General features: G+C 42.2%; 2 protein-coding genes across 3 annotated transcripts in view; both read left to right on the forward strand.

Moving 5' to 3' along the window:
- The window catches only part of shroom2a (shroom family member 2a), a 146,424-nt gene that overhangs the window by 101,459 nt on the left and 19,615 nt on the right, over window positions 1-25,350 (forward strand). For both annotated transcript variants that reach the window (XM_061977525.2, XM_061977526.2), the window contains 3 exons: window positions 7,708-7,830; window positions 21,418-23,656; window positions 23,834-23,907. In XM_061977525.2, coding sequence (XP_061833509.1) covers window positions 7,708-7,830; window positions 21,418-23,656; window positions 23,834-23,907 — 2,436 coding nt within the window. The remainder of the gene's footprint in view (window positions 1-7,707; window positions 7,831-21,417; window positions 23,657-23,833; window positions 23,908-25,350) is intronic.
- cldn34a (claudin 34a) overlaps window positions 1-25,350 on the forward strand; it is a 90,516-nt gene that overhangs the window by 29,445 nt on the left and 35,721 nt on the right. The gene's annotated exons all lie outside the window — the stretch shown is intronic.

Raw genomic sequence — 25,350 nt, forward strand, 5'->3', positions numbered from 1 at the left:
GTAAACTTTGTGTAAATATGTTGACAAATATGAGATGATAATATAAGGAAAGAAGAGCAGGCTGCAGTTCACAAATTCAGTCGTCTAGCCCTACAGCAAATCCAGTTTTGTCCTTCTTTCCTGGCATCCTACTGATCTTGTTTTGTTTGTTTCGGCTACTCCAACGATGGAATCGCTCGTCAAGCGTCCGTGCGCAACATTGAGGCAGCGCCACAAGTTTCATGTTCCATTATTCAATCAAATAACGTGACAAAGATGGATGGACGGGAAGACGACAGAAAAATGCAAACTTTGTGTAAATATGTTGACAAATATGAGATGATTATATAAGGAAAGAAGAGAAGGTAGCAGTTCACAAATTCAATCGTCTAGCCCTACCGGAAATCCAGTTTTTGTCCTTCTTTCGTGGCATCTTATTGGTCCCGTTTTGTTTGTTTTGGCTACTCCAATGATGGAGTCGCTCGTCAAGTCTCTGTCCGCAACAATAAGGGCGCGCCACGAGTTTCATGTTCCGTCATTTAATCAAATAACGCGACAAAGATGGATGGACGGGAAGACGACAGAAAAATGCAAACTTTGATTAAATATGTTGACAAATATGAGATGATTATATAAGGAAAGAAGAGAAGGTAGCAGTTCACAAATTCAATCGTCTAGCCCTACCGTAAATCCAGTTTTTGTTTTTCTTTCCTGGCATCTTACCGGTCCCGTTTTGTTTGTTTTGGCTACTCCAACGATAGAGTCAAGCCTCCGTCCGCAACATTGAGGCAGCGCCACGAGTTTCATGTTCCGTCATTCGATCAAATAACGCGACAAAGATGGATTGACGGGAAGACGACAGAAAAATGCAAACTTTGATTAAGTATGTTGACAAATATGAGAGAGAAATGATGTCCGCCATTTAGAAAAATGTCTCAGAATTGTTTTGATTTCAATGTTGACAATATTTCAGAAGGAAACCTTACAAAGTATTAAATCCATAAAGTGTTATAAAAGTGTACAAAAAGGAGGAGATGACTTATTGTGATGTAGACAAATGTCATATTTTGACCTATTTTCCCAGGAGATATTCCATATTTTTAAATAAAATGTTGATGTTCCTCCTAACACGTGATAAAGTAAACACAACATCAAACATTATGTCACTACTGGTACCACCTTTCCGACAAATAATGTAAAAAAAAACAAAAAACTTAAAGACTTGTCCAGATGTTTGCTGACATATAATATTCATCTTTAAATAACTTACTGTAAATCGGCCCTGAATAAAAAGGTTGATGTCTCGTCGCCATGACTGCGTGCCTTTCACACAGAATGCCACAGTCCCATCATTTGACGCGGGACAATGTTAGTGTCAGAAGCAGCGACAATTGTTTGCAACACAAGAGGAATGTTTGTGGAACAGCCCTACATACTCTGTTCTGGCTCTGATTCCACCTCACAAAGTCCTAAAACAACAGAACCCACAACAACACAAAAATGCTGGCCTTCACAGTGTGAAAGGGGTGTTATTTGTTTGAAATGATATGGATGTTATTGTTTTGCAGCCACATGGTTCCTAAAGCGCCTTGCTACTACTACAGTGGAACCTCATTTCACAAACTTAATCGGTTCTCAAACAGGGTTCACAAATCGAAAAGTTTGTATAGTGAAGCAAATTTCCCCAATATGGGTTCCAGCCTCGACAAAAGTCCATATTTTATGAAAAATATTCATATAAAGTGACATACAGTACTAAACTAAGGTAACAAGGAGCTGATGGATCAACTTTCTATTTATTGACAAAACAGCAACAACAAGCTGAACTGTCCTGTATCACTGCTCTGCCAACACGCGCGCACACACAGAAGTTCCTTTGGTGCCCTCACAAACGATCAGAATCCACAAAAATCCTGAACTTTAACAACCCTATTGCTACAATAATACACATTTAAAAATGTAAAATCCACTTACGTTAAAGCAGCACTACGTAACTTTTCAACCTTCATAAAATATTGTCATAAACTTTTGGGATGATACATAGACTTAAAAAACTTTACGGCATACGCCCTTGCCTGTTCGTTAAAAAGACGTAAGTTGCTGTCATGGCAGACGCTGCAAAGCAACCAAAGAAACAAAAAGTTTTGTCTGAGGAGACAAAAAAAAAGAAAAAGGGAGGCTAATTAGAATAGAATAAAAACTAAGAATCATCTTTTGATATGATGTACTTAGACCATAAGTACACAAACGTGTACTTCATGTTTAGTGACATGCTAATTCTTATTTCTACAAAAATTTTTTTTTCCAAATTCCATTGTATGTTATACTTTTCTGACACCACCAGATGGCAGTATAAGTGTCCACATAAGCGGCCATAAAACCCCAATTCAGTAGTGTACACAATTTTTGAAATAAGAGCTAAAAGGTGCTGTCCACGCATGTGGCCAACTAAGCCTTTTTAAAAGGACGGAAGTTGCTGTCATGGCAGACGCTGCAAAACAACCAAAGAAACAAAAAGTTTTGTCTGAGGAGACAAAAAAAAGAAAAGGGGAGGCTACCGGGATAAAAGGACAGTCAAGGATCAACATTGTCCCGACTTTCACTCACTGGCGTGAGCTCTAAGACGAGGGATTTCAGACCGATGCTTGTTAGTGACTTTTGATGCTCAAATCAAAATGCTAATGCTAATGCTAGTTGTCGGAAATTAGCCTGACAGCAATAAATAGCCACAAAGACAAAATCAAAAGTACTGTATAAAGAAAAAACAATGTGATGTGTGTCAAGTTTGAGTAAAATATGTCGGTCCTTAACCTCTTAAGGCCCAAGCTGTTTGTTTACATGCTTTTTTTTTTTATTTCTCTTTGCTATTTGGGCTTATTGGACCCTAATTAGAATAAAAACAAAGAATTATCTTTTGATATGATGTACTTAGTCCATAAGTACACAAACGTGTACTTCATGTTTAGTGACATGCGAATTCTTATTTTTACACTTTTTTTTTCTTCAAATTCCATTGTATGTTATACTCTTCTGACACCACCAGATGGCAGTATAAGTGTCCACATAAGCGGCCATAAGACCCCAATTCAGTAGTGTGCACAATTTTGGAAATAAGAGCTAAAAGGTGCTGTCCACGCATGTGGCCAACTAAGCCTTTTTAAAAAGACGGAAGTTGCTGTCATGGCAGACGCTGCAAAACAACCAAAGAAACAAAAAGTTTTGTCTGAGGAGACAAAAATAAGGAAAAGGGAGGCTACCGGGATAAAAGGACAGTCAAGGATTAATATGTCCCGACTTTCACTCGCTGGCGTGAGCTCAAAGACGAGGGATTTCCGACCGATGCTTGTTAGTGACTTTTGATGCTCAAATCAAAATGCTAATGCTAATGCTAGTTGTCGGAAATTAGCCTGGCAGCAATAAATAGCCACACTGACAAAATCAAAAGTACTGTATAAAGAAAAAACAATGTGATGTGTGTCAAGTTTGAGTAAAATATGTCGGTCCTTAACCTCTTAAGGCCCAAGCTGTTTGTTTACATGCTTTTTTTATTTCTCTTTGCTATTTGGGCTTATTGGACCCTAATTAGAATAAAAACAAATAATTATCTTTTGATATGATGTACTTAGTCCATAAGTACACAAACGTGTACTTCATGTTTAGTGACATGCTAATTCTTATTTTTACACTTTTTTTTTTTCCAAATTCCATTGTATGTTATACTCTTCTGACACCACCAGATGGCAGTATAAGTGTCCACATAAGTGGCCATAAGACCCCAATTCAGTTAGTGTACACAATTTTGGAAATAAGAGCTAAAAGGTGCTGTCCACGCATGTGGCCAACTAAGCCTTTTTAAAAAGACGGAAGTTGCTGTCATGGCAGAAGCCGCAAAGCAACCAAAGAAACAAAAAGTTTTGTCTGAGGAGACAAAAAAAAGAAAAAGGGAGGCTACCGGGATAAAAGGACAGTCAAGGATCAACATTGTCCCGACTTTCACTCGCTGGCGTGAGCTCAAAGACGAGGGATTTCAGACCGATGCTTGTTAGTGACTTTTGATGCTCAAATCAAAATGCTAATGCTAATGCTAGTTATTGGAAATTAGCCTGGCAGCAATAAATAGCCACACTGACAAAATCAAAAGTACTGTATAAAGAAAAAACAGTATGATGTGTGTCAAGTTTGAGTAAAATATGTAGGACCTTAACCTCTTAAGGCCCAAGCTGTTTGTTTACATGCTTTTTTTTTTTATTTCTCTTTGCTATTTGGGCTTATTGGACCCTAATTAGAATAAAAACAAAGAATTATCTTTTGATATGATGTACTTAGTCCATAAGTACACAAACGTGTACTTCATGTTTAGTGACATGCGAATTCTTATTTTTACACTTTTTTTTTCTTCAAATTCCATTGTATGTTATACTCTTCTGACACCACCAGATGGCAGTATAAGTGTCCACATAAGCGGCCATAAGACCCCAATTCAGTAGTGTGCACAATTTTGGAAATAAGAGCTAAAAGGTGCTGTCCACGCATGTGGCCAACTAAGCCTTTTTAAAAAGACGGAAGTTGCTGTCATGGCAGACGCTGCAAAACAACCAAAGAAACAAAAAGTTTTGTCTGAGGAGACAAAAATAAGGAAAAGGGAGGCTACCGGGATAAAAGGACAGTCAAGGATTAATATGTCCCGACTTTCACTCGCTGGCGTGAGCTCAAAGACGAGGGATTTCCGACCGATGCTTGTTAGTGACTTTTGATGCTCAAATCAAAATGCTAATGCTAATGCTAGTTGTCGGAAATTAGCCTGGCAGCAATAAATAGCCACACTGACAAAATCAAAAGTACTGTATAAAGAAAAAACAATGTGATGTGTGTCAAGTTTGAGTAAAATATGTCGGTCCTTAACCTCTTAAGGCCCAAGCTGTTTGTTTACATGCTTTTTTTATTTCTCTTTGCTATTTGGGCTTATTGGACCCTAATTAGAATAAAAACAAATAATTATCTTTTGATATGATGTACTTAGTCCATAAGTACACAAACGTGTACTTCATGTTTAGTGACATGCTAATTCTTATTTTTACACTTTTTTTTTTTTCCAAATTCCATTGTATGTTATACTCTTCTGACACCACCAGATGGCAGTATAAGTGTCCACATAAGTGGCCATAAGACCCCAATTCAGTTAGTGTACACAATTTTGGAAATAAGAGCTAAAAGGTGCTGTCCACGCATGTGGCCAACTAAGCCTTTTTAAAAAGACGGAAGTTGCTGTCATGGCAGAAGCCGCAAAGCAACCAAAGAAACAAAAAGTTTTGTCTGAGGAGACAAAAAAAAGAAAAAGGGAGGCTACCGGGATAAAAGGACAGTCAAGGATCAACATTGTCCCGACTTTCACTCGCTGGCGTGAGCTCAAAGACGAGGGATTTCCGACCGATGCTTGTTAGTGACTTTTGATGCTCAAATCAAAATGCTAATGCTAATGCTAGTTGTCGGAAATTAGCCTGGCAGCAATAAATAGCCACACTGACAAAATCAAAAGTACTGTATAAAGAAAAAACAATGTGATGTGTGTCAAGTTTGAGTAAAATATGTCGGTCCTTAACCTCTTAAGGCCCAAGCTGTTTGTTTACATGCTTTTTTTATTTCTCTTTGCTATTTGGGCTTATTGGACCCTAATTAGAATAAAAACAAATAATTATCTTTTGATATGATGTACTTAGTCCATAAGTACACAAACGTGTACTTCATGTTTAGTGACATGCTAATTCTTATTTTTACACTTTTTTTCCCCCCAAATTCCATTGTATGTTATACTCTTCTGACACCACCAGATGGCAGTATAAGTGTCCACATAAGCGGCCATAAGACCCCAATTCAGTAGTGTGCACAATTTTGGAAATAAGAGCTAAAAGGTGCTGTCCACGCATGTGGCCAACTAAGCCTTTTTAAAAAGACGGAAGTTGCTGTCATGGCAGAAGCCGCAAAGCAACCAAAGAAACAAAAAGTTTTGTCTGAGGAGACAAAAAAAAGAAAAAGGGAGGCTACCGGGATAAAAGGACAGTCAAGGATCAACATTGTCCCGACTTTCACTCGCTGGCGTGAGCTCAAAGACGAGGGATTTCAGACCGATGCTTGTTAGTGACTTTTGATGCTCAAATCAAAATGCTAATGCTAATGCTAGTTATTGGAAATTAGCCTGGCAGCAATAAATAGCCACACTGACAAAATCAAAAGTACTGTATAAAGAAAAAACAGTATGATGTGTGTCAAGTTTGAGTAAAATATGTAGGACCTTAACCTCTTAAGGCCCAAGCTGTTTGTTTACATGCTTTTTTCTTTTATTTCTCTTTTTTATTTGGGCTTATTGGACCCTAATTAGAATAAAAACTAAGAATCATCTTTTGATATGATGTACTTAGTCCATAAGTACACAAACGTGTACTTCATGTTTAGTGACATGCTAATTCTTATTTTTACACTTTTTTCCCCCCAAATTCTATTGTATGTTATACTCTTCTGACACCACCAGATGGCAGTATAAGTGTCCACATAAGTGGCCATAAGACCCCAATTCAGTTAGTGTACACAATTTTGGAAATAAGAGCTAAAAGGTGCTGTCCACGCATGTGGCCAACTAAGCCTTTTTAAAAAGACGGAAGTTGCTGTCATGGCAGAAGCCGCAAAGCAACCAAAGAAACAAAAAGTTTTGTCTGAGGAGACAAAAAAAAGAAAAAGGGAGGCTACCGGGATAAAAGGACAGTCAAGGATCAACATTGTCCCGACTTTCACTCGCTGGCGTGAGCTCAAAGACGAGGGATTTCAGACCGATGCTTGTTAGTGACTTTTGATGCTCAAATCAAAATGCTAATGCTAATGCTAGTTATTGGAAATTAGCCTGGCAGCAATAAATAGCCACACTGACAAAATCAAAAGTACTGTATAAAGAAAAAACAGTATGATGTGTGTCAAGTTTGAGTAAAATATGTAGGACCTTAACCTCTTAAGGCCCAAGCTGTTTGTTTACATGCTTTTTTTTTTTATTTCTCTTTTTTATTTGGGCTTATTGGACCCTAATTAGAATAAAAACTAAGAATCATCTTTTGATATGATGTACTTAGTCCATAAGTACACAAACGTGTACTTCATGTTTAGTGACATGCTAATTCTTAATTTTACAATTTTTTTCCCCCCGAATGCCATTGTATATTATACTCTTCTGACACCACCAGATGGCAGTATAAGTGTCCACATAAGTGGCCATAAGACCCCAATTCAGTTAGTGTACACAATTTTGGAAATAAGAGCTTCTTTTGGCTTCCTCCACCTCTTCATGACGATCAAGCACAAAAACAATGACAGAGATGTATTCGGGCGCGTTTTAAAAGTCCTTAAACTGGCAAGTTTGCACCTGGAAGGGTTTGGGAATGGAGGTTCCTCTGTATGTTTATATATTGGTTACCTTTTCCACCGACCGGTACCTTCTTGGCTCCACATTGTATCTGCAGAGACCCCCGCCCCTTGGTGGAGCAGATCTGGTAGTCCTTACCTTGCTGCTGCCCTCAGTCTCCTCTTAGATCAAATGTTCACATGCTGAGGAGTAAACACAGGAGACCTCTTTCTACTTGTTTCTCGTCAGCGTGGACGTGGAGCCTGGTGGAGCCTGGCAGCGAGTTCTTTGGTCCTTCCGTCACTTCCTCGCTCTCTAACGCACTCTGTTCTCTTCTCTCCCAGGCGCAATGAGCCCATAAGCAGGCCTCACTCCTGGCACTCCACCAAGTTCAACGAGAGCCAAGCGGAGTCGGCCAAGACGCAGACTCCGCCCGCCGTGGCGTGGCACAGTGCGTACGATGCCAGGTAACGCCAGATGTCAACTTGCAACCCCCCGCACAATCGGGCTTTAAGCTGTAAGCGTGTTAGCAAAATAAAATCAGACAAAAAAATTGTAGGAAAAAAGAGCAAAAAGGTGTATTTACAAACCCCGTTTCCATATGAGTTGGGAAATTGTGTTAGATGTAAATATAAACGAAATACAATGATTTGCAAATCCTTTTCAACCCATATTCAATTGAATGCACTACAAAGACAACATATTTGATGTTCAAACTCATAAACTTTATTTTTTTTTTGCAAATAATAATTAACTTAGAACTTCATGGCTGCAACACGTGCCAAAGTAGTTGGGAAAGGGCATGTTCACCACTTTTACATGGCCTTTCCTTTTAACAACACTCAGTAAAGGTTTGGGAACTGAGGAGACACATTTTTTAAGCTTCTCAGGTGGAATTCTTTCCCATTCTTGCTTGATGTACAGCTTAAGTTGTTCAACAGTCCGGGGGTCTCCGTTGTGCTATTTTAGGCTTCATAATGCGCCACACATTTTCAATGGGAGACAGGTCTGGACTACAGGCAGGCCAGTCTAGTACCCGCACTCTTTTACTATGAAGCTACGTTGATGTAACACGTGGCTTGGCATTGTCTTGCTGAAATAAGCAGGGGCGTCCATGGTAACGTTGCTTGGATTGCTCCAAAACCTGTATGTACCTTTCAGCATTAATGGTGCCTTCACAGATGTGTAAGTTACCCACGTCTTGGGCACTAATACACCCCCATACCATCACACATGCTGGCTTTTACACTTTGCGTCTATAACAATCCGGATGGTTCTTTTCCTCTTTGGTCCGGAGGACACGACGTCCACAGTTTCCAAAAACAATTTGAAATCTGGACTCGTCAGACCACAGAACACTTTTCCACTTTGTATCAGTCCATCTTAGATGAGCTCAGGCCCAGCGAAGCCGACTGCGTTTCTGGGTGTTGTTGATAAACGGTTTTCGCCTTGCATAGGAGAGTTTTAACTTGCACTTACAGATGTAGCGAACAACTGTAGTTACTGACAGTGGGTTTCTGAAGTGTTCCTGAGTGTATGTGGTGATATCCTTTACACACTGATGTCGCTTGTTGATGCAGTCCAGCTGGACTCTCACTATTATGTTAGATCCACTATGGACTGGACTCTCATAATATTATGTTAGATCCACTATGGACTGGACTCTCACTATTATGTTAGATCAACTATGGACTGGACTCTCACTATTATGTTAGATCCACTATGGACTGCACTCTCACTATTATGTTAGATCCACTATGGACTGGACTCTCACAATATTATGTTAGATCCACTATGGACTGGACTCTCTCACTATTATGTTAGATCCACTATGGACTGGACTCTCACTATTATGTTAGATCCACTATGGACTGGACTCTCACTATTATGTTAGATCCACTATGGACTGGACTCTCACTATTATGTTAGATCCACTATGGACTGGACTCTCACTATTATGTTAGATCCACTATGGACTGGACTCTCACTATTATGTTGGATCCACTATAGACTGGACTCTCACAATATTATGTTAGATCCACTATAGACTGGACTCTCACTATTATGTTAGATCCACTGTGGACTGGACCCACACTATTATGTTAGATCCACTATGGACTGGACTCTCACACTATTATGTTAGATCCACTATGGACTGGACTCTCATAATATTATGTTAGATCCACTATGGACTGGACTCTCACACTATTATGTTAGATCCACTATGGACTGGACTTTCACAATATTATTTTAGACCCACTTGACGCCCATTGCATCCGGTCTTCCCTAGAGGGGGGGGGGTTTACCCACATATGCGGTCCTCTCCAAGGTTTCTCATAGTCATTCACATCGACGTCCCACTGGGTTGTGAGTTTTTCCTTGCCCTTATGTGGGCTCTGAACCGCGGATGTCATTGTGGCTTGTGCAGCCCTTTGAGACACTTGTGACTTAGGGCTATATAAATAAACATTGATTGATTGATTGATCGATTTTTCGGACTATAAAGCGCACTTAAAAACCTTTTGGTTGGACAGTGCGCCTTATAATCCGGTGCGCCTAATGTACGGAATAATTCTGGTTGTGCTCACCGACCTGGAAGCTATTTTATTTGGTACATGGTGTAATGATAGTTGTGGCCAGTAGATGGCCGTCACACATAAGAGATACGTGTGGACTGCAAGATGTTATGTTATGTTATTTTCATTTATTGTGCGCCCCCCAACCATCTGTTACATCAGCCCGAGTAGAGAAACAAAAAAACAGAAACAGAGACTGAGACACACAAAGGAATCTAAAATAAACATTTAAGACTCACAATGAGCACATAAATCAAAAGTCATCTGCGGTAAAGAGGTGAGTTTTAAGCAGAGTCCAGAGTGGTGGCGGACTTGATATTCAGAGGGAGCTTATTCCATAGCCTAGGTGCCATCACTGAGAAAGCACGGTCACTAGGTTTGACCGTGGGACCTTCAGGGTCATCTGGTTTTTCAGATCTAAGGCAACGACCAAGCCTGGAGCTGGTAGGTTGGTCCAGGAGATCTTTGATGTAAACTGGGGCGAGACGCCAGTAAACAACACCAAAACTTTAAATGTTCCATGAAGAATATAGAACATGACACGTGGCGCTCAAAAATCCGTTAAATGGTTTTAGTACGACTTTGGTAAGCTACAAAGCCGCACCGCTTGATGGATTGTCGGAGCATTACGGCTACCATAGTCAGACGTACCGTGCTTCAACATATGGTATTATTATTGTTAGAGATGTCCGATAATAATAATACCTGATAATAATAATAATACCTCGGCTTTATATAGCGCTTTTCTAAGTACCCAAAGTTGCTTTACATGTAGAACCCATCAATCATTCACACCTGGTGGTGGTAAGCTACTTTCATAGCCACAGCTGCCCTGGGGTAGACTGACGAAAGCGTGGCTGCAATTTGCGCCAACGGCCCCTCCGACCACCACCTATCATTCATCATTCAATTCACCGGTGTGAGTGGCACCGGGGGCTGTCCCGCCCAAGGACACAACGGCAGCGATTTTGGGATTGTAAGAGGCGGGGAGCGAACCAGGTTTCTGGCACGGTTGCTCTACCCACTACGACATGCCGCCCCTATTAATAATGGCTTTTTTGCCGATATCCGATATTCCAATATTGTCCAACTCTTAATAACCGATTCCGATATCAACCAATACCGATATATACAGTCGTGAAATTAACACATTATTATGCCTAATTTTGTTGTGATGCCCCGCTGGATGCATTAAACAATGTAACAATGTTTTCCAAAATAAATCAACTCAAGTTATGGGGAAAATAAATGCCAACATGGCACTGCCATTTTTATTATTGAAGTCACAAAAGTGCATTATTTTTCTTTAACATGCCTCAAAACAGTAGCTTGGAATTTGGGACATGCTCTCCCTGAGAGAGCATGAGGAGGTTGAGGTGGGCGGGGTTTAGGGATAGCGGGGGGTGTATATTGTAGCGTCCCGGAAGAGTTAGTGCTGCAAGGGTTTCTGGGTATTTGTTCTGTTGTGTTTGTGTTACGGTGCGGATGTTCTCCCGAAATGTTTGTCATTCTTGTTTGGTGTGGGTTCACAGTGTGGCGCATTTTTGTAACAGTGTTAAAGTTGTTTATACGGCCACCCTCCGTGTGACCTGTATGGCTGTTGACCAAGTATGCGTGGTATTCAATTGTGTGTGTGAAAAGCCGTAGATATTATGTGATTGGGCTGGCACGCAAAGGCAGTTCCTTTAAGGTTTATAGGCGCTCTGTACTTCTCCCTACGTCCGTGTACACAGCGGCGTTTTAATTAATAATAATAATAATTTCCGATATTACATTTTAAAGGATTTATCGGCCGACAATATCGGCAGTCCGATATTATCGGACATCTCTAGTGACCAGTAGATGGCCGTCACACATAAGAGATACGTGTGGACTGCAAGATGACGCCAGTAAACAACACCAAAACTTTACATGTTCCATTGAGAATATAGAACATTACACGCGACGCTCAAAAATCTGTTTAAAGGTTTTAGTACGACTTTGGTAAGCTACAAAGCCGCACCGCTTGATGGATTGTCGGAGCATTACGACTACCATAGTCAGACGTACCTTGCTTCAACATATGGTATTATTATGGTGTATTATGTATTAGCATACATATTATCTGGAGTTTTGTTTTGCAATATTATGCAAAACCAACTTTTCTTACTTTCTGGTACCTGCTGATGTGTATTTGGGGTCTGCATAAGTCCTGAAAATGTGCGCGCGTCTGCAATTGTAGTCAATAATTTTCTTTTTCTATTCTTGTTTTGGGGCATTCATCATGCGCCTTTGCCATTTCTAATACAAAGTAGCGTAAGGTTCTAACTTATGTCTTTTAGTAGGCTCGTTATGGAAGCGCTAAAAACTACCGGTGTAGTGGCTTTACATTATTCACCCAAGGAACTTTAGTTAGTTACGTTTTTTCACGGGAGCCACGGATGAGGAGATGCTGCTCCGTTATTGATGGAAGTCAAGTCTGAATGTCATTTAGACAGTTAGCGCCGTCTTTTGACACCGGTACAACAAAGATGACGGGGAGAAGACGCTGTCGAAGTGGAGGCACGTAAATAGGAAGGCCCACAAAAAGAGACGGTCAGAAAGCGACCTGAGGATGATCTGTAAAAGATCATCTATGCAACATTTTGAGCAAAAAAGCAACATCACATGTTATGTAGACCAGTGTTTTTCAACCACTGTGCCGCGGCACACTAGTGTGCCGTGAGATACAGTCTGGTGTGCCGTGGGAGATTATCTAATTTATAATAATAGATTTTATTCGTAAAAGCACTTTACATTGAGTAAACAACCTCAAAGTGCTACAGTGTATTAAAAAAAAAAAAAAGATAATAAAAAAATTAATAAAAATAAAAACCAAAACAGCCAAATAGCTAAAACTAGTATGCATGTATCTAAAAAAAAAGGCTTTTGTAAAAAGAAGGATTTTTAAGCCTTTTTTAAAAGCATCCGCAGTCTGTGGTGCCCTCAGGTGGTCAGGGCGAGCGTTCCACAGACCGGGTTAAAAATATGTTTTGCAAACCAGTAATTATAGTCTGCAAATGATGTGTTGTTCTTGAGTGTCGGTGTTGTCTAAAGCTCGGCAGAATAACCGTGTAATACTCTTCCATATCAGTAGGTGGCAGCAGGTAGCTAATTTGTTTGTAGATGTCGGGAACAGTGGGAGGTAAACAGGTATCTAATGCTTAAACAAAAAATAAACAAAGTGAGTAAGTACCCCTAAGAAAAGGCATTGAAGCTTAGTGAAGGCTATGCAGAACAAAACTAAAACTGAACTGGCTGCAAAGTAAACAAAAACAGAATGCTGGACGACAGCAAAAACTTACTGTGGAGCAAAGACGGCGTCCACAATGTACAGCCGAACATGACAATCGACAATGTCCCCACGAAGAAGGATAAAAACAAAGTAGATGCGGGAAATATCGCTCTTAGGAAGACGTGAAACTGCTCCAGAAAAATACCAAAAAAAAAGAGATAGTAGGAGCGCAAGACAAGAACTAAAACACTACACACAGGAGAACACCAAAAACCTCAAAATAAGTCAGAGGGTGATGTGACAGGTGGTGACAGTACACCTACTTTGAGACAAGAGCTATATTGATACATGCTTGGTTATGCTTTAAAGTTATATCCAACAATTGCGACAATTACTTTTTACTGTCAACTGAGTTTTAGTTTTTTTTTAATGATTTCTGCTGGCGGTGTGCCTCCGCATTTTTTCAACGCAAAAAATGTGCCTTGGCTCAAAAAAGGTTGAAAAACACTGATGTAGACCACAAGGAAGTATTTACATTTAGAAAAAAAAAATCATAATATGACCCCTTTAATGCGCCCTGTAGTCCGAAAAATATGGTAATACTAATGCACTACAAGGACCATTTTTTAAAATGTATACTTCAGGTTTAAGGCCTACTGAAATGCGATTTTCTTATTTAAACGGGGATAGCAGGTCCATTCTATGTGTCATACTTGATCATTTCGCGATATTGCCATATTTTTGCTGAAAGGATTCAGTAGAGAACATCGACGATAAAGTTCGCAACTTTTGGTCACTGATAAAAAAAAGCCTTGCCTGTACCGGAAGTAGCAGACGAGTAGCGTGACGTCACAGGTTGTGGAGCTCCTCACATCCGCACATTGTTTACAATCATGGCCACCAGCAGCGAGAGCGATTCGGACCGAGAAAGCGACGAGTTCCCCATTAATTTGAGCGAGGATGAAAGATTCGTGGATGAGGAAAGTGAGAGTGAAGGACTAGAGGGCAGTGGGAGCGATTCAGATAGGGAAGATGCTGTGAGAGGCGGGTGGGACCTGATATTCAGCTGGGAATGACTAAAACAGTAAATAATATATACTCTATTAGCCACAACACAACCAGGCTTATATTTAATATGCCACAAAATAATCCCGCATAACAAACACCTCCCCCCTCCCGTCCATATAACCCGCCAATACAACTCAAACACCTGCACAACACACTTAATCCCACAGCCCAAAGTACCGTTCACCTCCCCAAAGTTCATACAGCACATATATTTCCCCAAAGTCCCCAAAGTTACGTACGTGACATGCACATAGCGGCACGCACGTACCGGCAAGCGATCAAATGTTTGGAAGCCGCAGCTGCATGCGTACTCACGGTACCGCGTCTGCGCATCCAACTCAAAGTCCTCCTGGTAAGAGTCTCTGTTGTCCCAGTTCTCCACAGGCCAATGGTAAAGCTTGACTGTCATCTTCCGGGAATGTAAACAATGAAACACCGGCTGTGTTATCCGGCACAACAGTCAGGGGGTGCATTCTACGGCGGGGGTGCGTTATCCGGCACAACACCTGCCGCAATACACCGCTTCCCACCTACAGCTTTCTTCTTTGCTGTCTCCATTGTTCATTGAACAAATTGCAAAAGATTCACCAACACAGATGTCCAGAATACTGTGGAATTTTGCGATGAAAACAGACGACTTAATAGCTGGCCACCATGCTGTCCCAAAATGTCCTCTACAATCCGTGACGTCACGTGCAGGCGTCATCATACCGAGACGTTTTCAGCAGGATATTTCGCGCAAAATTTAAAATTGCACTTTAGTAAGCTAACCCGGCCGTATTGGCATGTGTTGCAATGTTAAGATTTCATCATTGATATATAAACTATCAGACTGCGTGGTCGGTAGTAGTGGCTTTCAGTAGGCCTTTAAGCATTCTTTTTTTTAATAAAATACAGAAAATCTTTGTCTTTACAGTAAAAGCCCCTGCTGAACACAGTATGTGTATCACGGTGAGGACATGAACACAGAAAAATGCACTTTGGAGTTGAGTTCGCTATCGCCTTTTCACCGCAGTACACTGAAGGCGCTTACGCGTGACTTTCCACTGGCCCGTGGAAGCAAACACAGCCAAGAAAATCAAACATCACATATTTCAACAGTGACGTCTCACCGAGCATTGTACTCTATGCTTTAGAGTAGTCAGTGTACAGCTTGTGTAGAGGCGCTGGCCACTGAAAAGGAGTCCACACACATGTGGGGATGCATGAGTGCTGCCGGGATTGCAGAGCTGTGGTTCATTGAAAGGAAACATGAGCATGAACTATAAAAGCTAGGTCTGGGCCGGTTCGTTAATCCAAAAGTTTGTACAGTGAAGCAAATTTCCCCACAAGAAACGACGTAAATATGAATCATGGCTTCCAGCCTTGACAAAAGTCCATATTTTATATACAAACCCCGTTTCCATATGAGTTGGGAAATTGTGTTAGATGTAAATATAAACGGAATACAATGATTTGCAAATCCTTTTCAACCCATATTCAGTTGAATATGCTACAAAGACAACATATTTGATGTTCAAACTGATAAAAAAAAATGTTTTAGAATTTGATGCCAGCAACACGTGACAAAGAAGTTGGGAAAGGTGGCAATAAATACTGATAAAGTTGAGGAATGCTCATCAAACACTTATTTGGAACATCCCACAGGTGAACAGGCAACTTGGGAACAGGTGGGTGCCATGATTGGGTATAAAAGTAGATTCCATGAAATGCTCAGTCATTCACAAACAAGGATGGGGCGAGGGTCACCACTTTGTCAACAAATGCGTGAGCAAATTGTTGAACAGTTTAAGAAAAACCTTTCTCAACCAGCTATTGCAAGGAATTTAGGGATTTCACCATCTACGGTCCGTAATATCATCAAAGGGTTCAGAGAATCTGGAGAAATCACTGCACGTAAGCAGCTAAGCCCGTGACCTTCCATCCCTCAGGCTGTACTGCATCAACAAGCGACATCAGTGTGTAAAGGATATCACCACATGGGCTCAGGAACACTTCAGAAACCCACTGTCAGTAACTACAGTTGGTCGCTACATCTGTAAGTGCAAGTTAAAACTCTACCATGCAAAGCGAAAACCTTTTATCAACAACACCCAGAAACGCCGTCGGCTTCGCTGGGCCTGAGCTCATCTAAGATGGACTGATACAAAGTGGAAAAGTGTTCTGTGGTCTGACGAGTCCACATTTCAAATTGTTTTTGGAAACTGTGGACGTCGTGTCCTCCGGACCAAAGAGGAAAAGAACCATCCGGATTGTTATAAGCGCAAAGTGTAAAAGCCAGCATGTGTGATGGTATGGGGGTGTATTAGTTCCCAAGACATGGGTAACTTACACATCTGTGAAGGCACCATTAATGCTGAAAGGTACATACAGGTTTTGGAGCAACATATGTTGCCATCCAAGCAACGTTACCATGGACGCCCCTGCTTATTTCAGCAAGACAATGCCAAGCCACGTGTTACATCAACGTGGCTTCATAGTAAAAGAGTGCGGGTACTAGACTGGCCTGCCTGTAGTCCAGACCTGTCTCCCATTGAAAATGTGTGGTGCATTATGAAGCCTAAGATAGCACAACGGAGACCCCCGGACTGTTGAACAACTTAAGCTGTACATCAAGCAAGAATGGGAAAGAATTCCACTTCAAAAATGTGTCTCTTCAGTTCCCAAACGTTTACTGAGTGTTGTTAAAAGGAAAGGCCATGTAACACAGTGATGAACATGCCCTTTCCCAACTAGTTCGGCACGTGTTGCAGCCATGAAATTCTAAGTTAATTATTATTATTTATTTATTCATTATAAAATAAAGTTTATGAGTTTGAACATCAAATATGTTGTCTTTGTAGCATATTCAACTGAATATGGGTTGAAAAGGATTCGCAAATCATTGTATTCCGTTTATATTTACATCTAACACAATTTCCCAACTCATATGGAAACGGGGTTTGTAAATATAAAGTGATATACAGTACTAAATATCAAACACACTTAACAAGGAACTGATGGATCAACTTTCTATTTTGACAAAACAGCAACAACAAGCTGGACTGTCCTGTATCACTGCTCTGCCCACACGCACACACACACAGAAGTTTCTTTGGTGCCCTCACAAACGATCAGACTAACTTTAACAACCCTATTGCTACAATAATAAACATTTTAAAAGGTAAAACCCACTTAGATTAAAGCAGCACTAAGTAACTTTTCAACCTTCATAAAATATTTTCATAACTTTTGGGATGATACATGGACTTAGAACTAGTTAAATGACACCTCTGCCGTGGCCTGAGGGGGTCTGTATCGCTCTCACTGGCACTTAGCGACTTAAAAAAACAACTTTACGGCATACGTCACTCCGCTTTTGTCTATTCGTTAAAAATACGGAAGTTTATATCATAGTCGCTATCATGGCAGAATCTGCAAAACAACCAAAGAAACAAAAAGTTTTGTCTGAGTAGACAAAAAAGAAAAAAGGGAGTCTACCGGGATAAAAGGACAGTCAAGGATCAACATTGTCCCGACTTTCACTCGCTGGCGTGAGCTCAAAGACGAGGGATTTCAGACCGATGCCTGTTAGTGACTTTTGATGCTCAAATCAAAATGCTAATGCTAATGCTAGTTATCGGAAATTAGCCTGGTAGCAATAAATAGCCACCAGTTCCAAACTGACAAACTCAAAAGTACCCTATAAAGAAAAAACAATGTGATGTGTGTAAAGTTGTCGCTATCATAACAGAATCTGCAAAACAACCAAAGAAACAAAAAGTTTTGTCTAAGGAGACAAAAAAGGAAAAAGGGAGTCTACCGGGATAAAAGGACAGTCAAGGATCAACATTGTCCCAACTTTCACTAGCTGGCGTAAGCTCAAAGATGAGGGATTTCAGACCGATGCTTGTTAGTTGACTTTTGATGCTCAAATCAAAATGCTAATGCTAATGCTAGTTATCGGAAATTAGCCTGGTAGCAATAAATAGCCACCAGTTCCAAACTGACAAACTCAAAAGTACTCTATAAAGACAAAAAACAATGTGATGTGTGTAAAGTCGTCGCCATCACGGCAGAAGCTGCAAAACAACCAAAGAATCAAAAAGTTTTGTCTGTGGAGACAAGAAAGAAGAAGGGAGGCTATCGGGATAAAAGGACAGTCAAGGATCAACATTGTCTCGACTTTCACTCGCTGGCGTGAGCTCAAAGACGAGGGATTTCAGACCGATGCCTGTTAGTGACTTTTGATGCTCAAATCAAAATGTTAATGCTAATGCTAGTTATCGAAAATTAGCCTGGTAGCAATAAATAGCCACCAGTTCCAAACTGACAAACTCAAAAGTACCCTATAAAGAAAAAACAATGTGATGTGTGTAAAGTTGTCGCTATCATAACAGAATCTGCAAAACAACCAAAGAAACAAAAAGTTTTGTCTAAGGAGACAAAAAAGGAAAAAGGGAGTCTACCGGGATAAAAGGACAGTCAAGGATCAACATTGTCCCAACTTTCACTAGCTGGCGTAAGCTCAAAGATGAGGGATTTCAGACCGATGCTTGTTAGTTGACTTTTGATGCTCAAATCAAAATGCTAATGCTAATGCTAGTTATCGGAAATTAGCCTGGTAGCAATAAATAGCCACCAGTTCCAAACTGACAAACTCAAAAGTACTCTATAAAGACAAAAAACAATGTGATGTGTGTAAAGTCGTCGCCATCACGGCAGAAGCTGCAAAACAACCAAAGAATCAAAAAGTTTTGTCTGTGGAGACAAGAAAGAAGAAGGGAGGCTATCGGGATAAAAGGACAGTCAAGGATCAACATTGTCTCGACTTTCACTCGCTGGCGTGAGCTCAAAGACGAGGGATTTCAGACCGATGCCTGTTAGTGACTTTTGATGCTCAAATCAAAATGTTAATGCTAATGCTAGTTATCGAAAATTAGCCTGGTAGCAATAAATAGCCACCAGTTCCAAACTGACAAACTCAAATGTACTCTATAAAGACAAAAAACAATGTGATGTGTGTAAAGTTGTCGCCATCACGGCAGAAGCTGCAAAACAACCAAAGAAACAAAAAGTTTTGTCTGAGGAGACAAAAAAGAAGAAGGGAGGCTACCCGGATAAAAGGACAGTCAAGGATCAAGGTCTCTGTTAAGGAGGGGGTGAGGACCCTCAAATATACACAAACAAAACAATAAAATGGCTAAATAAAGTTATTGTGACCAAAATTGTTGATTGTGCTCGAAGTACTTATACAACTTATGTATTTTTTTTTAATAACTAAAATTAAGGGGAAAGAGGACAGAACATATTAAATATTGTTCTTTTATTTTTATTTGTGTGTTTGGATATGTTTATCTTCCTCCATTTTAAATTGTAAACTTTTCAAATGTTTTTGTTATAAATCATAAACACAAATTGGGTGATCACTTTCAGTCTATGTGACGTCACGCGAGTTCACTTCCTGTTAAAGACTCACTCCACACTCCATCCATCCATCTTCTTCCGCTTATCCGAGGTTGGGTCGCGGGGGCAGTAGCCTAAGTAGGGAAGCTCAGACTTCCCTTTTCCCAGCCACTTTGTCCAGCTCTTCCCGGGATATCCCGAGGCGTTCCCAGGCCAGCCGGGAGACATAGTCTTCCCAAAGTGTCCTTGGTCAGTCCCAGTGGCCTCCTACCGGTCGGACGTGCCCTAAACACCTCCCTAGGGAGGCGTTCAGGTGGCATCCTGACCAGATGCCCGAACCACCTCATCTGGCTCCTCTCCATGTGGAAGAGCAGCGGCTTTACTTTGAGCTCCTCCCGGATGGCAGAGCTTCTCACCCTATCTCTAAGGGAGAGACCCGCCACCCGGCGGAGGAAACTCATTTCAACCGCTTGTACCCGTGATCTTGTCCTTTCGGTCATAACCCAAAGCTCATGACCATAGGTGAGGATGGGAACGTAGATCGACCGGTAAATTGAGAGCTTTGCCTTCCGACTCAGCTCCTTCTTCACCACAACGGATCGATACAGCGTCCGCATTACTGAAGACGCCGTACCGATCCGCCTGTCGATCTCACGATCCACTCTTCCCTCACTCGTGAACAAGACTTCGAGGTACTTGAACTCTTCCACTTGGGGCAAGGTCTCCTCCCCAACCCTTTTCCGGGCAAGAACCATGGACTCGAACTTGGAGGTGCCGATTCTCTTCCCAGTCGCTTCACACTCGGCTGCGAACCGATCCAGTGAGAGCTGAAGATCCTGGCCAGATGAAGCCATCAGGACCACATCATCTGCAAAAAGCAGAGACCTAATCCTGCAGCCACCAAACCGGATCCCCACAAAGTCTTGACTGCGCCTAGAAATTCTGTCCATAAAAGTTATGAACAGAATCTGTGACAAAGGGCAGCCTTGGCGGAGTCCAACCCTCACTGGAAACGTGTCCGACTTACTGCCGGCAATGCGGACCAAGCTCTGACACTGATCGTACAGGGAGCGGACCGCCACAATCAGACACTCCACACTGTGGAGTTTATATCCACCACGTTCTTTGTGTTCAACGTATTTTACAATTATTTATACACCTTGACAAGTTTAGATTGTTACCATAGTCTCTTGTTTTTATGTTAGTATTTAAGCCGGTCCATAATGTAATCAATATGTGGTTATCAGTCGCAGTTGTTTGACGGTTTTAGTTCAGTACGGTAATACTCACCGTGGGTTATCGTTCGTACTTTTTATGTGCATGAAGTGCTAACTCCCGCAGCTACCATGAATTGATTAACGTGGACCCCGACTTAAACAAGTTGAAAAACTTATTCGGGTGTTACCATTTGGTTGTCAATTGTACGGAATATGTACTGTGCAATCTACTAATAAAAGCCTCAATCAATCAATCAATCAATCAATGCTAAAACTGATGCCAAGCTCTCGCAGTCCGCCAAGACGCGCGCACATTGTGGAGGTTGGCAAAGTTATCAAGTTCATTTTCACTTCCTTGGATTAATTGACTTCTTGAAAATCGGCCGAGCTTTAGGTGTGACCTTCTGAGGCTAGGTCAAACCACGTCTGATTGAGACATGTCCTTACTTCATAACACAATTAGCCGCAAAGAAACGAGAAGTTTTATTAGCATACGTGTTTGTTTTGCCAAAGATGTTGACTGGCTACTCTTCATTTTCCATTTTCAAACCCCAGTTCTTCATCGACCGATCTGTCCGCTGGCTGGGAGCAAACCAACCTCTGCAGGGTTTCGGACCATTTCAGCTCCCTGGGCAGCATGGACAGCTTAGAACAGGTCCCCCATCCGTACCCGGCCGGTCAGCTGTCCCCCGCCAAGTCCAACAACAACAGCATGGAGCACCTCAGTGGAGGCAAGCGAGACTCCGCCTACAGCTCCTTCTCCACCAGCTCCGGAACGCCGGACTTTACGCTCTCCAAGAGCAACGCCGCCTCCACGGAGAACGTGCTGTACAAGGTCAGCCAGTGGGATGCGGGGGGGAGGCACAGCAACGGCAGGAACAGCCAAAGTGTGATGGAGGGAGTCAGACCGGAGGACAAGCTCATGTACTTTCAGATGCCGGGAGGCTGCGACGGGCCTCAGAACGACGACCAGGCCGGATTCCGCCATTCCACATCTGGCAGAATGAGTTGCGGGCCGGTCTGGCATGTTCCAGAAAAAAAGAAGACCTCCTCTCCTTCGCCGCCCCCACCGCCGCCCCCAGCCCGCAGTGACAGCTTTGCTGTCGCCAAGGAACGAGGGCTTGTCATAGCTCACCCAGAAGCGCTTAGTTCTCGTGTCCAGGGTAAACTTTCTGCTGAAGATCGTGGTGGTCACAACCTTTCCCCCCAAAATGAGCGGGGTACTTTTTACTCTCACAGCTCGAACAAGCAACACTCCCTCTCCAGCAGTGATGTCCGGCCAGGTCAGCCCACCCATCACAGGCACCACGGCGACAAAAGCACTTTCCCTCCGCAACCGTGGGCTACAACCGGCCCGAAGAACATCAGTGGCTACTTCTCCAGCATGCAGGAGCTGCCCACTAATAGTTCTGCACAACTGACAAACCAGAACCCCAGGAGAAATGTCAGCACGTCTCAAGCTCCTGACCCCAACACTGACGCCGCCGGACATAGCCGCTACTACTGTGTCACCACATGCCAGCCTGCATCCGGGAACCCCGAGGACGGGAAAAGTATGGACTTAACCCAGACCGGAAATGAGCAGAACACTCTTAGCCAACAAACGCACACCAAAGCTAAGTATCAGCTGTCTCCACAGCCGCAGTACTCCTCTAACGGGTACATCAAGCAGCAGGTGACCTCGGTTCTGGAGACCTCGCCCCTTAAAGTCACTGCTGACGACGGCAGGAAGCATCGAGGACCAAACGTACAAAATGAGGAGGCCCAGCACCCGAGCAAACTTTCCGAACAACGGCGGTCGCTACCTCTGCAGCACAGAGAACTTCCCCAAGATGTTAGGCACCACAAGATCAGCCCCCAGACCACGCCCATGCTCCATCGCTTGGCCTTGGACGCCAAAGCAGAGACAGACGAGACGGTGGAGTCTGTGCAGATGAGGCGCAGTGACCGCTTTGCTACAACCTTAAAGAATGAGATCCAGATGAGAAGAGCCAAGCTGCAGAAGAGTAAGAGCGCCGCAGCTCTTCCCGGCGAAGCTGAAGACGATCAGGACGTATGGAAGTCCAACAAGAACTGCAGCCCTGCTGTGGCCAACAGCCCCTTCACCAACACCTATAAGGATCATCTGAAGGAAGCACAGGCGCGGGTGCTGAAGGCTACGTCCTTCAGGAGGAAAGATCTGGAACCCGTGTTGCTGGAGCACCCCTCAGCTGAAGCTATACCCAGTTACCCAGCCTCAGCCATGGCTCGGAAAGACCTAACTCCTGTCCCATCAGTCTCAGAGATGGCCATGAGACAACCTGCCACTCCGGGTTGTCCAGTAATGCGCATTGGTGGCCGAAAGCGCATCCAGGCTGAAAAGAAGGTACGGTCCTTCTCGGAACCTGACAAAATCCATGAAGTCGGCGTAAAAGAGGAAGAAAGCATGAGCGCGTCATCGGACCAACAGAAACTCTTCAAAGAAAACGGGAAACCTGTGGTTCCCGACCAGGCATCTTCCCACCGCGCCAGAGAGAATCCCAATGATCGCACAGCTGCTGCTTTGGACAGCCAAACAGAAGCCGGTAATGACCCTCAGGAAGGTCCGTACTCGGTCTATGACCAGCAACGACTGGGCACCTTCGCCGAGTACGAGGCCAGATGGAACGTCCAGAAGAAACCCGCAGAGACCAGAGCCTCTGGACGATTCCGGTCTGCCGACAACATCCTGGATCCTGGGTCTGAGGAGAGAGCCAAGTCGGCCTGTTGTCACGAGAGGTCCAGGTCTTCCCCCTCAGCGGACATCTATGCACAGGTGAGTGTCTCCTCAGTTGGAGTCAAATAATGATCCATGTTTGTTCTTGAGGACACACCCTTACCTGAAGACACCCAACTTGTTCCTGTGCATATTTGAACTAAAATGTCTCCAAGAAAAAAGTAAACCTGCTTTATTTAAAGATGATTTGACTCTTTTTTTTTTTTATTCGTCTAGACAACTTGTGTCGCGGCAATAACAACACCAGAGAAGGAACAATCCCAGATGGAGAAGAAACCTGCAGCCTCAAGGTAAGAACAACTTATTGTAGCACGTAGCTCACATAGTGTTGCTAACCTACCATAATGCTCAAATGTAATGTTAGCAAGTACCAATGATAGTCACACACACACTAGGTGTGGTGAAATTTGTCCTCTGCATTTGACCCATCACCCTTGATCTCCCCCTGGGAGGTGAGGGGAGCAGTGAGCAGCAGCGGTGGCCGCGCCCGGGAATACATTTTGGTGATTTAACCCCCAATTCCAACCCTTGATGCTGAGTGCCAAGCAGGGAGGTAATGGGTCCCATTTTTATAGTCTTTGGTATGACTCAGCCGGGGTTTGAACTCACAACCTACCGATCTCAGGGCGGACACTCTAACCACAAGTAGCTCACATAGCTACGCTAGTGTTGTTAACCTTGCATGATGTTAAAATGTCATGTTAGCATGTATCTTACATAGCTATGGTAGTGTTGTTAACCTAGCATGATGTGAAAATGTAATGTTAGCATGTAGCTCACATAGCTATGTTAATGTTGCTAACCTAGCATAATGTTAAAATGTAATGTCAGCATGTAACTTGCATAGCTATGCTAGTGTTGCTAACCTAGCATGATGTTAAAATGTAATGTTAACATGTAGCTCACTTAGCTTTGTTAATGTTGCTAACCTAGCATAATGTTAAAATTGGATGTTAGCATATAGCCATGCTAGTGTTGTTAACCTAGCATGATGTTAAAATGTAATGTTAGCATTTAGCTCACATAGATATGCTCGTGTTGCTAACCTAGCATGATGTTAAAATGTAATGTTAGCAAGTAGCTCACATAGCTATGCTAGTGTTGTTAACCTAGCATGATGTTAAAATGTCATGTTAGCATGTATCTTACATAGCTATGGTAGTGTTGCTAACCTAGCATAATGTTAAAATGTAATGTTAGCATGTAACTTGCATAGCTATGCTAGTGTTGCTAACCTAGCACGATGTTAAAATGTAATGTTAACATGTAGCTCACTTAGCTTTGTTAATGTTACTAACCTAGCATCATGCTAAAATGTAATGTTAGCATATAGCTATGCTAGTGTTGTTAACCTAGCATGATGTTAAAATGTAATTTTAGCATGTAGCCCACATAGCTATGCTAATGTTGCTAACCTAGCATAAGGGTTATAATTTGATGTTGGCATGTAACTCGCATAGCTATGCTAGTGTTGCTAATCTAGCATGATGTTAAAATGTAATGTAAGCATATAGCTATGGTAGTGTTGTTAACCTAGCATGATGTTAAAATGTAATGTTAGCATGTAGCTCACATAACTATGATAATGTTGCTAACCTAGCACGATGTTAAAATGTAATGTAAGCATGTAACTTGCATAGCTATGCTAGTGTTGCTAACCAAGCATGATGTTAAAATGTATTGTTAACATGTAGCTCACTTAGCTTTGTTAATGTTGCTAACCTAGCATAATG

This window comes from Nerophis lumbriciformis, linkage group LG18 (assembly GCF_033978685.3).
Source record: "Nerophis lumbriciformis linkage group LG18, RoL_Nlum_v2.1, whole genome shotgun sequence".
Classification (NCBI taxonomy): Eukaryota; Metazoa; Chordata; class Actinopteri; order Syngnathiformes; family Syngnathidae; genus Nerophis; species Nerophis lumbriciformis.